The sequence below is a fragment of the Haliotis cracherodii genome, unplaced genomic scaffold (assembly GCF_022045235.1).
Source record: "Haliotis cracherodii isolate W230 unplaced genomic scaffold, xgHalCrac1.p SCAF_3, whole genome shotgun sequence".
Classification (NCBI taxonomy): domain Eukaryota; kingdom Metazoa; phylum Mollusca; class Gastropoda; order Lepetellida; family Haliotidae; genus Haliotis; species Haliotis cracherodii.
In genome coordinates this window covers 36516888-36531801 of record NW_027266286.1, presented here as the reverse complement: position 1 = coordinate 36531801, position 14914 = coordinate 36516888, and the positions used below count along the sequence as shown (strand labels likewise).

The following is a 14914-nucleotide window of genomic DNA, read 5'->3' as shown; positions in this document are numbered from 1 at the left end:
GACTGCTTCAGCACCTTGAGAGTCAAGAAGTCGTGATGCGGACCGCTTACCAGCTTCTTTGGCTTCTACAAACTGGAAGGCCTGCTCAAGAGTCATGTCTTGGTTTTTGTCACCAAGGAGGTCTAACTGGATTTAAGGGTCATTCAGGCCACGTGTAAGCACATCCCGAAAAATAGCCTCAGTGTAGTTTACCTCATCGTGACAGCCTGGGCATGGAATGACAAATATTCACATTCCAGTTTGACCCCGAAGTCTAGCACCAAAGGAACCAACAGTCTCATCACGGTCATGGGTCATACTGTGAAGAGTAACATGCGCCACCATGGTGTTCTCCTCTCTTACGGCAAGGACTCGAATGGCTTCCAATACTGCTGCTTCAGGTTTGCCTCCACATAGTCTTTCCACCTAGAGATGAAGTATGACCAGTCCTCGCTTGAGCCGGCGGAGGATATAGTTGGTCGCTTTACTTTCTCGACTTTGGCTGAGCTACTAGCATGTGTGGTCATAGTGTGGACCGTTGCATGTGCATTCAGGAGTGCGGCAATCACCACAGAGTCAAGGTCTTCTGTGACGAAGTCACATGATTGGACCGGACACTGTACTGTTGGCATCTTGTTGAGTTAATTGATCTCCATCATAAATGAGTAGGTGTTATACTGTTTTGAGATATCTTTATTCGACATCACAAATGATGGAGATCTGGAACACAGAACAGGAAACATAACTTAATGCAACACATGATTCTATAATGTAAATGTACATAATCCTCTAGTATACACTACTGCCTAGAAGTTCATTTCCGTGACATGTGTTGTAAATGCGTGTAACATGCATGTGACATGGGTGCTCAACGGTTTGCACACAGGGTTGAGACCCCTTTGAACACACATGTGCAATGAGTAACCCATGCGTGTGCCATGGTTGTAACACAGGACCGGGTTTCAGTTCAACTTGACAAATATATGAAATGAATAGTGTGTTAATGAAACACAACAATGAGACGTGAATCTTTAGTTAATGATCTGCCATTGACCTGTCCAGACCACAAACACAATTTCGTGTTCGGTTGCTGGAATTATATGCATACACCATATGAAATTTTAATGTTTAATTTTTGTCATTCCAGGTGATTGCGATGTTTTTTCACCAAATTTATGCTTTACATGGTACAATTATGATAGAGCACTCACCACTTCTAACGTCCTAATATGTCATGTAGGAATATGCCCCATTTCTACACACCCCACTTTTTGTTTTGTTTTTAAGAATTTGATAAGAGGAAGTTTTTGGGGCCAGGGACTCTTCCACTGCCCTTTCATTGTAAGAGGATATTGGAAATGAATATAAACTATCATGCAGTCTGGCTGTAGATAGAATTTGTGATCTTAATAATCACTGGTGGTGACCCTGTAGACAGAATCTCATTCGGGTTTGTGACTTTTACAATTGCCCAATGTGCATACTAAGTATTGATGCTTGGAGATACCAAAGGTTATTTGAGGAAATTGTTTGTGAATACTTATACCATGTAGATAGGATATCTTTGGGATTTTTAATCCGTTCTTTCTCTTTTATGCTGGTGGAAGGAAGTCACTCAACCAGTTTATGCATTCTATGTCAGGGTTTCCTCTCCTCCTGCTGATTGGGAAACAGACAGCAGTGGTCGTCTCTTTTATTATCCCCCACCACGAAGGATGGGGTGCTGTCCGTTCATCATTCCGTCTTTCCATCCTTCTGTCCGTCTGTCACGTTTCGTTTCCGGAGCAGAACTCAAAAACCTTGAGAGATATCTTTACCAAACTTGAAACTCAGTCAAACTTGGTCTAGTGATGAACTGGTGCCTTTGGATAGTTCAGGATTTTTTTAAAATTTATTTTTCGAGTTGCCATGTCAATGAAAAATGGTGGTAGTGCTCATTTCCGGAGCATATCTTGAAAACTGTACAATATGTCTCCACCAAACTTGACACATAAATAGGTCTAGTTGTAAACTGGTGCCTTTTGATAGTTTGGGAGTTTTTACGAATGTTTCTTTGGCAAGAGTATAACTCAGAAACCATTTATACATTCTACAAAAAGAACCGTTACCATCAAAACCTAATAGTGAGGTATACCACTTGACAAAGGAACTTGGACAATGTTTTTGGTCCAGTTTGATGATCCAAAGGTTGATCTTGAAGCAAGAAAGCAAAGTCCTGTCAATGTGATACATGCAGTACCAATTACTGCTGTAACAGCCTCATTCTCCATGTCTGACAATGCTAAATTTGTCATGGTTGAAAGAAAACAGTATCCAGGAAAAATGGGGTCTCATAATCCACAAGTTTCAAGGTAGCACCTATGAGCAGATGATTTGGAACATGACAATTACACAAGGAAGTAAATTTAAAGCCCATTCTGGTCAAGTGTATACAATGCTCAGTGGGGTCAAATCAAGGAAAGGCCTAAAACTTGTAGGTTTTCATGAACACAATATTGTTGTAAACAAAAAAGCATTTGATGAGATGTCTAGATTGTGGAATGAAAGATTGTTCACCTGGACACACCCTGTAGAGAACAGTCATGGAGTAGTATAGGTAGCCCTCCTGGAACCCTGAAACCGGTATACCCACGATGGGGCCAGATTTATACCCCAATACTACTACTACGGGAGGGGAATTTTTTCTCTCGTCCATTAAAATCATAATGCTATTCTACGATCGACATGACATTAAACTAAATATTATTTGTGGTGGAAAACATGGGTGCCAAAATAGGATTGTATCAAAGTATAGGAAAAGAAACAAAGAAGAATGTGCCCAAAAAGGTGTACTCCCAATTAAACATTTGAGGTACATAGGATATATAAAAATGACAAGAGCAGCCCTACCAAGAGAAGCATACACCGAAATACAGGGGGGGAAATTCTCAAGAAGAACCATTGGAGGCCTACGATTGTCTCGAAAAAACTTACCCTTTTCTATTCCTATCCAATAGAGAGAAACAAATCTTGTAGTATTTAGGGTTTACTTTCTACGAGCGGTACCAAATCCCAAAGCAGTTTCTAGAGATATACCTATGCGTCTTCTATCCTGCAATCGAGACTGGCAAGGTACTAGACTTCGGTTTCTTATACAACAGACATCGAAGCCTAGGCAAACTTTGTATCATTTCCTCTAGAGAAAGTGAAAGAAATCCACACAACCAATGCTGGGACTGTCTCACCACTTGTCCTCCACCACCAAGCATCTTCGAGGATCCTACTTCCACTTGCAAATGCGGCGCCACAGACCAATGAGTTGATAGCAAGAAATGCCCAATATGGATAATCAGATTCACTACCCTACCCCCACCAGAAAAGCGGCTGCCCCTAGTAGTCCCAGACCAGATAGCGGTCCCTAGTTGTATAGTGAATATAGAAAATCTGTACGACAACGAGTGCGCTGGATGGTGTACCCGATTCTCAATACTCACCAAAACTCTAGCAGATCAGTGCCAATGTGGAAAAAACGACTGCTACATTCCGAAGACTAGCCGGTGAAGCGCTTTCCCCAACCTCCCCAATCCACCGAGGGAGAATCCACCCATCATACAAATACAAAACCACGGTTACCAGTGCCACCCATTTCCAAACATAAGAAAGCATCAACATTGCCAGCTGAAAAATATGTGTGCCCAAAGTTTGCCGTAGCAGCGCTAGAGAACAATAGACGAAAGACGAACAGACTACTCCTACTCCTACACGTGGGTGGGTAAATGGTGCCAGTCTTCGGATACCAGATACAAGATGTCATTCGAGATAGATGGGTGGAATAGAGAACTTGCAGCTATCCAATGCGACATTCTATTGTCATCCTAAACGAAGTCTGCCACTCACCAATCTCGGATAAAAAGGATGATAGAAAAACAATGCTCGTCTTTCCTCCAAGGAATGGCAAAGCAGTCGAAGAAGTGCCTGTTCTTGTAGACAGGACAGAGAAAAATGCAATACAACTAGAGCCGCCAACAAGTTCTCCTTCTCCCCCAAAGGAAATACCCCTAAAACAATGAGAAATAGAGGAAACCGAAGAGGAAACCAATCTATGGCATCATGCTGTAGGAGAAGAATTAGAAAAGCAAAGACAACTACGAGAGAAAAGATTAGACGAACTGGAGAAAACCGCTGTGGACTACAAAGAAAAAAGCATGGGTGGTAAAAAACTAGTCTATACGATTTTAGATTATGGAACAAAGAAAGTCTCGGAATTGGAACCGGGGTTGTATTCCATACTTGGCTATAGAGAAAGTGGAAATAGCACCCAAGTTGTTTATCAAGAAGAAAGCGCCTGGGCAACAAAAGAGCTACGACGTATTCTTTCTAGTATGGGCCGAATATTTGAAAAGGACAAGGACAAACATGGTAGAAAGACTTTCTGGCTGCCAGAAATAGAGCCCCTCCAAATCGAGATAGAGCCAACTAAATCCTTCGTAGTGAAAAACAAGACTATCCATTGGACCAAATACGAGTCATTGCAGCTCCAAATCCAAAACTACTTTCAGAATTGCGGCAAATGCACCAGGAATACGAGGATGTATTACAGAAAAATGGGCTACATGTGGCTCCAGTACCAAAAAACTAGGAGAAAAGCACTTGATCAAGAAGCAGGAGAATATACATGCTATCGGTATGCTAGAACAAAGTATCGTGGCAATCCACACACATATTTGTATCTTGTTTCCAAAGATTGTGTAGAGACAACGGCATTTGGATTCTTCCTGGAGAAAGCTATGGAGGACATCGAACTTCGTGGACCACTCATCTGCCGGCTTGGTAGAATGAAAAGAAAACCAGACAGAAAAATAGATTGTCTAGCCTATATTGCGCAAACTCTAGAAGAAGCCTAGTAGGCCGAAAAAAATACTCCATATCGAGTATATGCACTTTCTTTGGCTTGCTAGGTTGTTCTAGATTCTCACTTGCTACACAATGTTTACAAGTTTCTCGTACTACCTTCCAGACTAGTAGTGCCGCAAGAGAGATGTATGTCCAACGTTGTACCGACTGCACCATCGAGACTACTTTCTGTATATCTAGAGATTGGGTTTCCCAATTTCCATTCTTTCCCCAACATGGAGACTGTTTCTAGCAAGATATCTTTTGTTTCCTCTGCTAGGTCTTCGAGGCCCTTCAAACGGTCGTAGAAATCTACAAGTGTGGGGGATGTAGATGGGGTCGTTGTGGGCAAAGGCACTCGAAATGGTTGTGGTTGGGATGTTGTTTGTGGCAAAGCTGGTGGTGATTGTTGTGGTGTAGATGTTGGTGGAGATGTTTTCCATATTCTATAGAGTCGAGTAGACCCAATACCATATCTTCATTTTACTTCTACAGCGGATATCTTTCCACGGAGACTTTGGATTTCTCGGATCTGTTCTTCCGATAGATCTTTCTTAAGGAGCATTTTTTATTATACAATACCTACCCCGTTTGTCTAGATAGAAAACCTAGGAAATTGTTATATTTTTATTAAATTTGCTAGCAACGATATAGCAAAATATAGCAACTGCTATATTTTTGCGATATTTTGCTATATTTTTTGCTATATTTTGCAAGTTAATTTCGAGCCGCTTTTCTGGTGGGGGTAGGGTGGTGAATCTGATTATCCATATTGGGCATTTCTTGCTATCAACTCAGTGGTCTGTGGCACCGCATTTGCAAGTGGAAGTAGGATCCTCGAAGATGCTTGGTGGTGGAGGACAAGTGGTGAGACAGTCCCAGCATTCGTCTTTGTTTCTTTTCCTATACTTTGATACAATCCTGTTTGGGCACCTCTCTTTTTCCACCACAAATAATATTTAGTTTAATGTCATGTCGATCGTAGAATAGCATTATCATTTTAATGGAAGAGAGAAAATATTCCCATCATGTAGTAATAGTATTGGGGTATAAATCTGGCCCCATCGTGGATGTACTTGTTTCAGTTTCCAGGAGGGCTACCTATACTACTCATGGTGATGGACTCAGGGTCGCTGACTTGAATGTTCGATCCCTCAGTGCTCATTTCAAAGATGTGAAGAATAATAAGTTAGTTGGTGTGGATTATGTTTTATGTTTCACTGAAACTCACATCAATGATCACAGTTAATGAGACCTCCAAGGATATCAAGTCTATACAGGAAACACTACACATGGTATTACTGTGTATGTTTCAAGAAAAGTGTCCAGCTATGTGATGTAATGTCATCTCGCAGTATTGAATACATTTCCTTTCTTGGTGGCAAGTTTTGCATTGCTTGTGTGTGTGTATGTTCCTCCAAAAGTGTCACTGACACGGTTATAACATTCATTTACTTTTTTCATGCAGAAACTGCAGGATCTCTCAGAGAAGCATTTGAACATGTCATAGTACTGGGTACTTAACTGGGGATTTCAACTGTGAACAGAGTGAAAAACTGAAATTTGTGCCACAAACAAGATCAAATGTAGTACATGGCAGGAAGTTATATTACATACAAATATTTACATACAACATTTGGCATAACGTGGGGGCTGCCTCAGTTGCCTATTGAGACCCTGGGGTCGAGGTGACCGGGGTTGACACCCTGGGGTCGTGGTGACCCGGGTAAGATGACTGAATGTCCTGGGGTCTTAGGGACCCAGACTGTGTAGCTGTGGGAGGGATATGTCAGTCCTGGGGTCTGATGACCCGGACGATCCCTAGAGATAAGCTGGTCCTGGTCGTGCTGACTGGGCGGTGCCGAAATAGCGTAATGTTCTTTGGGGGCCACAAGTATGGAGTGGCTTATGATGCCCAAACGAGGTTAGCAACCGAGAGCCCCCAAAGAATTAAGAATATAGGTGAAATAGAAACATGAATATGGTACTTAGTGATGGTGACACATAGCCTTGTGGGCTTGCACTAAGGTGGATTCGGATGTTCTGATATACTTGGCGTGACAGTCTGACGTCCACCTGCCCATAGTCTTAATGAGGTGATCCTTGATGTGAACAGTGGCCGCCGTAGTAGCTGCTCCAATCCGGAATGAGTGCCCCGAGTAGTCTGCGGAGTTATAGCCAGTTAACGTGAGGACCCTATCTAACCATGACAAAAACACAGTCCTGGATATTGGTAGATAGTCCCGATTGACGAACAGCAGATCCTGGTTTGCAGCCCTGCACTGCGTTCAGATGGAAAACAGTTTGGACAAGGCTGAGTAGGGACATGTCATAGTGTCAGTAGCGAATAAGGCAATGCGAACGCCTAGTCGGAAGGGATCAGTCTTAGACACTTTTAAGGTTATAACACATGTTCTTTTATGATGTACGAAACTAATGTCACTCATAGTTTTGTTCCTACTGGGATCAAAGTTGGCCGAACATGTGAGTTCTCCGCATCGCAAGAATCTGAAGAACTCTGTAAGACACATACATCCCATTACCAAATCGTTGAAAGGACCGAACACGCCAGCCCTGAGCCGCTTGACAATGTTACATAGCACATGGTAAGTGACGGGGAGTCTCTTCCTCCGCTCTGGTGTGTGGGCCCATTTGCATCCTCTTAGTAGAGTTTGAATCCTATTTAGGGCACCGGTTGAGACATCGTCAAACAGTGTCCTGATGCCCGCTTGTAGGTAAGTGAATCGGATTCCCGCCAGACAAGCGTTCACGGTGTCATGTGAGAGTTTGAGGGAGCCAAAGCAATGGGCAAGAAAGTACTGAAGGTAGGCTTCGTTAACTGGTGGCAGGACGCTGCTGGCACCCAGTGTGTTGAACAAACTGAACTTAAACATGAACTTTAGGTAGCACTGAAAACCTGTAGAATATGCTGTTCTTGTTTGTTGACTGATCACTGCTGACCACAGGGTGTCTAAGTGTCGGTTCAGGTCCACATCACTTGTGAGCTGGGTGGGCAAGGCGTTGGATGGAGTTCTGTGTAAGGCACCAGGGCTCGGAATTTCCTGAACTGCAAACGGGAAAGTGCATCTGCAATGGGTTTTTTTTACACCTGGAACATGTTTCGGCTAACACAATAAAGTTATTCATAGCAGCTTGCCATGTAAGGGTCCGCATCAGAGCCATAATGTCCATACATTTTGATCTACCCTTTTTGATAATACACACAGTAGCTATATTGTCACAATGAAACAGTACTCTCTTCTGTGTCCAATGTCATCCCAAGAGAATGGCCGACACCACAATAGGATACAGTTCCAACCAAGCAATTGATTGTGCCGAATCTAGACTGTTTGTCACATCCTGAGGCCAGGCCTGGGCGAAACATGCCCCATCAAAATATCCCCCGTGTCCTACACTTCCGGCTGCATCCGTATACAGATTGAGATCCGGAGCTGATGTGATATGGTCGTCATGAAAAAACGAGATGCCATTCCACTGGTTCAGAATTTTTTTCCACATGTGCATCTCTAGCCGACATTGCCTAGATAGTGTGATATGGTGGTGCAACTTGACCACAGTAGCTGACAGTCGAATCAGATAAGATAGGAAGGATCTGCCTGGTACTACCACTCGACAAGCGTAGTTTAAATGCCCTAACAAAGACAGAAACTCTCTTTTGGTACACTTAGTCCGAGTAGAAAATGATCTCAACATATCCGCTATCCTTGTCAACTTGTTCTCTGGTAACCTCGCCGTCATAGAGACTGAGTCCAAGATGATGCCAAGATATTCTAGACAAGTTACAGGTCCATCATCAGTCTTGTGAGCCGCAAGTGGGATTTGTAGTTTGTCGAACAAGGTTAAGATGGCATCCATAGTTGTGCTAGCTTCATAACCGGGAGGATCAATAGTAAGAAAATCATCTAACAGATGCAGAATGTTTCTCACGCCATAGTTGTATTGCAACATCCAGCACACGGCTTGTGATAGGGTGTCAAATATCTTTGGACTCGATCTGCACCCGAAAGCCAATCTAGTGTAGAAGTAGTAACTATCATCCCATCGGAAACCAAAGAACGGCCAGTACCTGCGGTGCAGCTGAATCTGTTTGAACGCGTCGGTAATGTCCACCTTACACATCTGTGCACCATGTCCCAGCTGCTTAATAACTGCAATAGCATTGTCTATGGTCACATAAGAGAGTGAAGCGGATTCTTTACTAATGAGATCATTGATACTAGCGGTATGTTCTGAGTCATGTGGGGCTGACAGATCAAGGATTAACCTCTTCTTGCCCGAGTACTTGCCCGTGGCAACTCCTAAGGGGTTAATTCTGTACACAGGGTATGGAGCCCGCAGGAATGGTCCTATAACATACCCTTTATCGACTTCTGTTTGCACTGCCTTTGTCACTACTATTAGATCCAATGTAGCACTACGATTGTTTTTACATTCTGTTGTGGACTGTGGAACATCCGACATTAAGGGGTCGAAGCGCGCCATGTTGCAAGCCGTTGACGAGATATGTTGCAAATGGAGGATGGGGATGGGGATGGGAAGCAAGTTCTGCCTGTATAGCATGAACATTGATGGGAGTGAGTGGAACTGTTGAAGTGCCTACATCCTCTTCTCCGGTTATATCCGGGAAAGTTAGTCAAGCTTGGTTGTCCCGTCTCGATTTGGGAGCCTTTGCACAATCCACCGTGATTTGGGGCATGACAATTGAGACATACATAAAGGTATGCACAGTTCACTCTCGCACAGCCCTGGTGATTGAAATTATTGCAGAGCTCCCGTCCGTTTGACTTAACTCGAGGTCATCCCCTGGTGTCGTTTCTGTCTGTCGCCCCCAGCCTGTCGGAGATGACACTTCTGTCCGAGAACATGTTAGGCCCAACTTTATCAGTACGTCGCTCAGGACACAAGTCTGTACCATGGGTGATGCTGTGACATATTGTACACGATTTGGAACCGTGCCCCGAAGAACACATCCCGTACAAACGTGTGTCCCTCATATCCCAGCGAATGCAGCAACCTTGTTCCACGTAAGACGCCACTCTGGCAGCAAATAACTTATTGTAGTCATATGGCGCAGAGCCCCCATACAAAGTAGCCAGTTCAATGACAGTTTGTTCATGTCCGTCCAATTGTTTACGTTTTGCGTTATTGGTGTCGCAAAGAATGTCCTTATAAATGCCAAAGGCCTGGATGAATTCTGCTAGAGTGAGTGTATGATTTAACCTAGCATCCTCTTTTAATTGGTAAACATTGCCATCATATTCGGCCATTCTTGCATCTAGAGTGTTTTGGTTGAGTATCAATAACAAATCCAGGTTTCATACTTGCCGTCTTTGATCTTCTTCTTGAGCGCTGGAGCGACAGAGTGAATGTGAGGCAAGGAATCTGACAGCAAATCATGGCTGTGGTGATCGGGTAGGCCCGTAGCCGCGTAATCGGAGGGCACTGTGTGATGACTGGTCATGCTCGCTATCATGTTTTTTAACTCGGCAAGTTCATGTTGTAAACTGGCAACACTAACATGTACAGGCGACACGGAATTGGTTCCATTATCCACGAAGTCCGACACGACACTGTTGGGTAGCGTGGTCCCACTAACAAGGGCATCTGGATTTCTGTTGTGATATGTGCTGGCTTCGACCACCCCCGGAAGTGTAGCCGCCGGAGACGAAATGGCACTCGAATCATAACTGTCAGACGAGGTCACCGTCGCTGCTACTGGCCGTTGTTGTTGATTTTCTTGTAACAACTGCAGCAAGCTTTTCCTTGGCCAATTATTTGGTACCCTCACGCCCCGTTCTGCCAGTTGTTTGAGTAAATCGGCCACAGTGAGATACGGTTGACTGCTGATTCTAGTGGTAGTATGTCTGGAACTGTCAGCATTGGCGGGGGTTCGAGGCTATCCGTGTTATCTTCGGGCTGTGCGGAGTCGAGAACATTAACCCGATTGCGCTGACTTCTGGCTCGTCTAGGTCTCCTCTCCGCCATAATTAGTCTTGGGTAGCTGAGTATCACGATCCCGAGGTCGGATGTCTTCACGACTCTTATGTCAGCACCGAAGCATATGAGAATAACACGGTTGAGTGGCTTGCAACAACGGAGAAAGTAACCTCGTGCGGGGCTGATAGGTTAATAAAGGTAAACACTGTGACGTCATGTCCGTCTTACTGGGCATGCGCAGACTGTTTGGAAGTGCATTGTGGGAAGGAATTACTTTAACATGATCCAGACGGAATGAAAAACACATTCAGGTGACAGAGTTTTAAGAAATCGTGTTGAATATAACAGTAATGAGGTGATTGACCTGTAATTGGTAGATTAAATATGAATGAGTAAGTACTGTTGTTGTTGCACAAACTAAAATATGAAATTACCATCTTGTACATTTCTTTAATGTGCAGAAAATGACTCAACTTATTCACTCTCCAACTCACTCTCTTGGAGCTACACTGGACTTGTTGTTTACTGATCATGCCTGTGCTGTAGCATTCGAGACACCAGTCTACTACACAGATCATCAGATGATTGGTGCTGTACTTCTCAGCACAGCTCATGATAACCCCTGCTCTCAGTGATCTCTAAGGAAAGTAAGAACTCCCTTCTCTGATTATAATTTATATAATAACACAACTCATTACAGATACGTATTCTATCATATACTGCAGATGGCAAAAAAAAAACACCAGTAAGAACTTTTTAAGTGCTTTCAATTAGGCCATTTACAAAAATGCCCAGTGAACATAGTTACAGGAGCTAATGCCTTGCATACAATGGACATGTCATATTGGCTTTACATTTCCACAACTATCATATGTAATGGACAATGCCATCACAATGGTTATGCGCAAGGTTCTGGGTCGTGCTAAGATCATTAGAAGTGAGTAGTATAAGTAATGATGGTTCTGGCTCACTTCCACTGGAGCCGGATTCATATACCTATACTGCTACTACAGAGGGAATTTTTTATGCCAAAATGATGATGCGATTCAACGATAGTCATGAGTTGTATTAAACAAAACATCAATATTAATTAATAATGGATAAAATTTACTATAGCCCACAAGGATATTGGAAAGGTATAGGAGCAATAAAAAAATTAGCCACTGCGGCTAAGGTATCTAAAGATGTGGCCAAGGATTGGTTAAAGAAACAAGCATTGTGGCAAATATATTTACCGGCACCGAGGAAGAAGTTTGATATTTTTACAACGAATGAAGTTCATCAGACTGACCTCTTGTTTCTTCCCCATGATAAGGTAAAACGCAAAACGTATAAATACTCTTTAACAGTAGTGGATGTGGCTAGTCGATACAAAGAGGCTGAACCATTAACCTCGAAAGATTCAACAGAAGTAGCTAATGCACTGAGCCGCATATATAAACGCGGACCGCTAAAATGGCCTAAGCTATTTCAAGTAGATCCCGGTCGCGAGTTTATGGGATCGATAACTAAACTGTTAACAAAGCATGATGTCGAAATCGTCCGTGGTGAAAAAGAGGCCCACCGCAGTCAAGCTATCGTCGAAAGATTTAACAGGACATTAGCGGAACGTTTGTTTGGCTATCAGTATGGGATCGAAATGAAATCTGAGCGATTGAGATCAACCGAATGGGTGACACGATTATCAGCCGCTGTATCAGCGCTGAATAATGAAGTGACGAGATTAATAGGGAAGAAACCATCCGATGCAATTAAAATGAAATCCGTGACTTCCGAATCTTCAGCACCGACGAGAGGCAAAGAACGAAAACTTCCGGATAGAGTAAGGGTAAGATATTTATATCAGCCCGGTGAACTCGAAGGAGGCCTACAACCGATCCCATATGGTCCCTTAAGACATATAACATTAGTAGATTGGTTATGAAAGAAGGAGAGCCTATTCTTTATTATCTTCAAGATGGACCGGGTAGGGCATTTGTACGAGAAGAGTTGCTCATAGTTCCCGACGGTACGGTATTACCACCATAACCATAAGCATAGGTAGTTACACCATCATTATCAATCCATCTCTTTGTATCTAAGGAGGATAATGATGTCTTGTTCATTCTTAATCCTTATATCCTATGATTGTAACTTCTTAAAGAGTTCATCTCGTGTTTGAACGTTCTACCGTTGAATAATGATTCTTTATACTGTTCGTGTTTGATATGCTTTTTTACAACATACTTCTTAACACCCTTAGCTTTTCTTATCTCCCCATTATCGGACTTCTTTATAGAATACATCTTAGGTCTTAATCCTACATACTCCGCTATAGGGGTCCCAGCACATTCATCCTTCATCTTACCTAACACCTTTTTATTTACTACGCTGTGCAGTGGATTATCTTTAGGGTAATCGCTCGTGTCGTACATATCTATTTTTTCTGCCATATCTTTATACACATCCTCGGTTTGTATTTCCATCAACAAAGAATCTGTGTCGGTATATAACACCTCGCATCTATCGTCGTATTGCTTCTTAAGTTCGTTGTAATAAAAGTCATACATTAAGTGTTTTGACAAGTCGAGAATACTCATACCGACGTACACCGGTCTGTTGAATTTTATATTACTTTTCTGCATATGCAACGCAGCTAAGTCGTTATCGAATATCTTGCTTCTGTTAAAAGCCGGACTGGCTATGAGTTTCCTGAGTCTTTCTTCCTCATTAGATCTGACTAATTTAACATCAACACGCTTCCTTAGATTCTCCATAGTTTTACCAAATACTGAGTTATTCATGAGCTTATATAGATTCTTTTCGAAATCACTGGTAGCTATCTTTCTTAAATCTGTGTTCAACCTTATATAGGGCTCCATCCAAGGGCTTTGATCAAACTTTAGAACTCTGTGTATTTTCTTAAGTTTCATACCTAACGATAGATATAACTGGAGATTTCTATAGTGAACTATATATTTTGTCTTATCCATCAAATTTTTTTCTACGTTAGCTAACCTACTATTACCCATCAAGGAGTGTTGATATTCCGACATCCAGTCTTTATTAACCATTAATCTTTCGGGAGCTAGCGGATAACTGTTATGGTCTTTATGTAAGGAATTTGGATATTCCAAGTCAACTTCTAGTATGTACCCTTTATTCTCATCATTATTATGGATATCGATATCATTGACCCATTCAAAACCACCCGTGTTTAAAGGTTGACTCATAGCCCATCCGTACAAATTGTTGGCGTCGAGATATAATATGTGCGTGTCGGGTTTACTCGGATCGTATCCTTCCACTAATTTATTATTAGCCTTAGAATACCTTTTCGCTGCCATCGATATACCACCTCTTAATCCTTTCTCAATAAACAAGTGCATATTGTAATCTGTGAGTAGTTTTAGTTCTACGCCGGTCTTCTTCAACAATGCATCCCAAGATAGTCTGGGACTGGAATAGTACCATGCCGGATCCAAGCCGTATTGTTTTAAACACGTCTTTCTAAATATCTCGAATATATCGGCGAGTAACAGTACATCGGTTTTTAAGTACAGATCATGATAATCACCTAAATTCTTGCAACCTAATTTATCCCAGACCGTCAGAGCGTGTTCATAATCGGCATCGGTTATTCTAGATTCTGTTAAGTTACTATAGAATGATTCGAGGGGTGGTAATTCAGTTTCTTCGAATCTAGACCAATCATCCATATATTTGTAAGGATATACACCTTTTCTCAGCAACAAATGACGAGTTATCTTATCGGTATATTTATTTGTTATCGCGAAGTCATCGGGATTGTTCGCATTAGCTAAATTGTCCAGGGAAGATAACAGAAACTGTAAGGAGTCTATGAATCTAAGCCCATTACTTTGCTTTATTCTAGATTTCCCATCCTTGTCCCTATAATGTATAGGTTTAGTCAACGAGAACGATATGTATTTTTCCATATTGTTAGGAATGCACATTAAACCGCCGTCGGTCTTTGAGATAGCTTGCATAATGAGATGTGAATCATATCCTCTAAGGTTATGAAACACAACGGGGATGGGTATTGTTTGAGCATTCATTTTTAGTTTCAAGTTACACTCGTTATGAGCGGCTCCCCGATAATTAC

At 42.3% G+C, this 14914-nt stretch overlaps 2 protein-coding genes across 2 annotated transcripts in view; one reads left to right on the top strand and one right to left on the bottom strand.

Moving 5' to 3' along the window:
• Window positions 1-14914, top strand: part of LOC139474145 (EF-hand calcium-binding domain-containing protein 6-like) — a 538680-nt gene that overhangs the window by 365285 nt on the left and 158481 nt on the right. The window lies entirely within an intron of this gene.
• Window positions 683-8370, bottom strand: LOC139473998 (uncharacterized). Its single transcript, XM_071256859.1, has 3 exons — window positions 8235-8370; window positions 7313-7918; window positions 683-699 (listed from the first exon to the last, which is right to left on the bottom strand). The coding sequence occupies exons 1-3, from the start codon at window positions 8368-8370 to the stop codon at window positions 683-685; spliced, it is 759 nt and encodes a 252-aa protein (XP_071112960.1).

What these genes read in the sequence shown, in the direction of transcription:
- LOC139473998 (XM_071256859.1), bottom strand. Translation starts at nt 8,370, where the DNA reads ATGTGGAAAAAAATTCTGAACCAGTGGAATGGCATCTCGTTTTTTCAT. An exon ending in GGGATATTTTGATGGGGCAT is followed by an intron (nt 7,919 to 8,234) that starts GTTTCGCCCAGG and finishes TCCCGTTTGCAG; the next exon opens with TTCAGGAAATTCCGAGCCCT.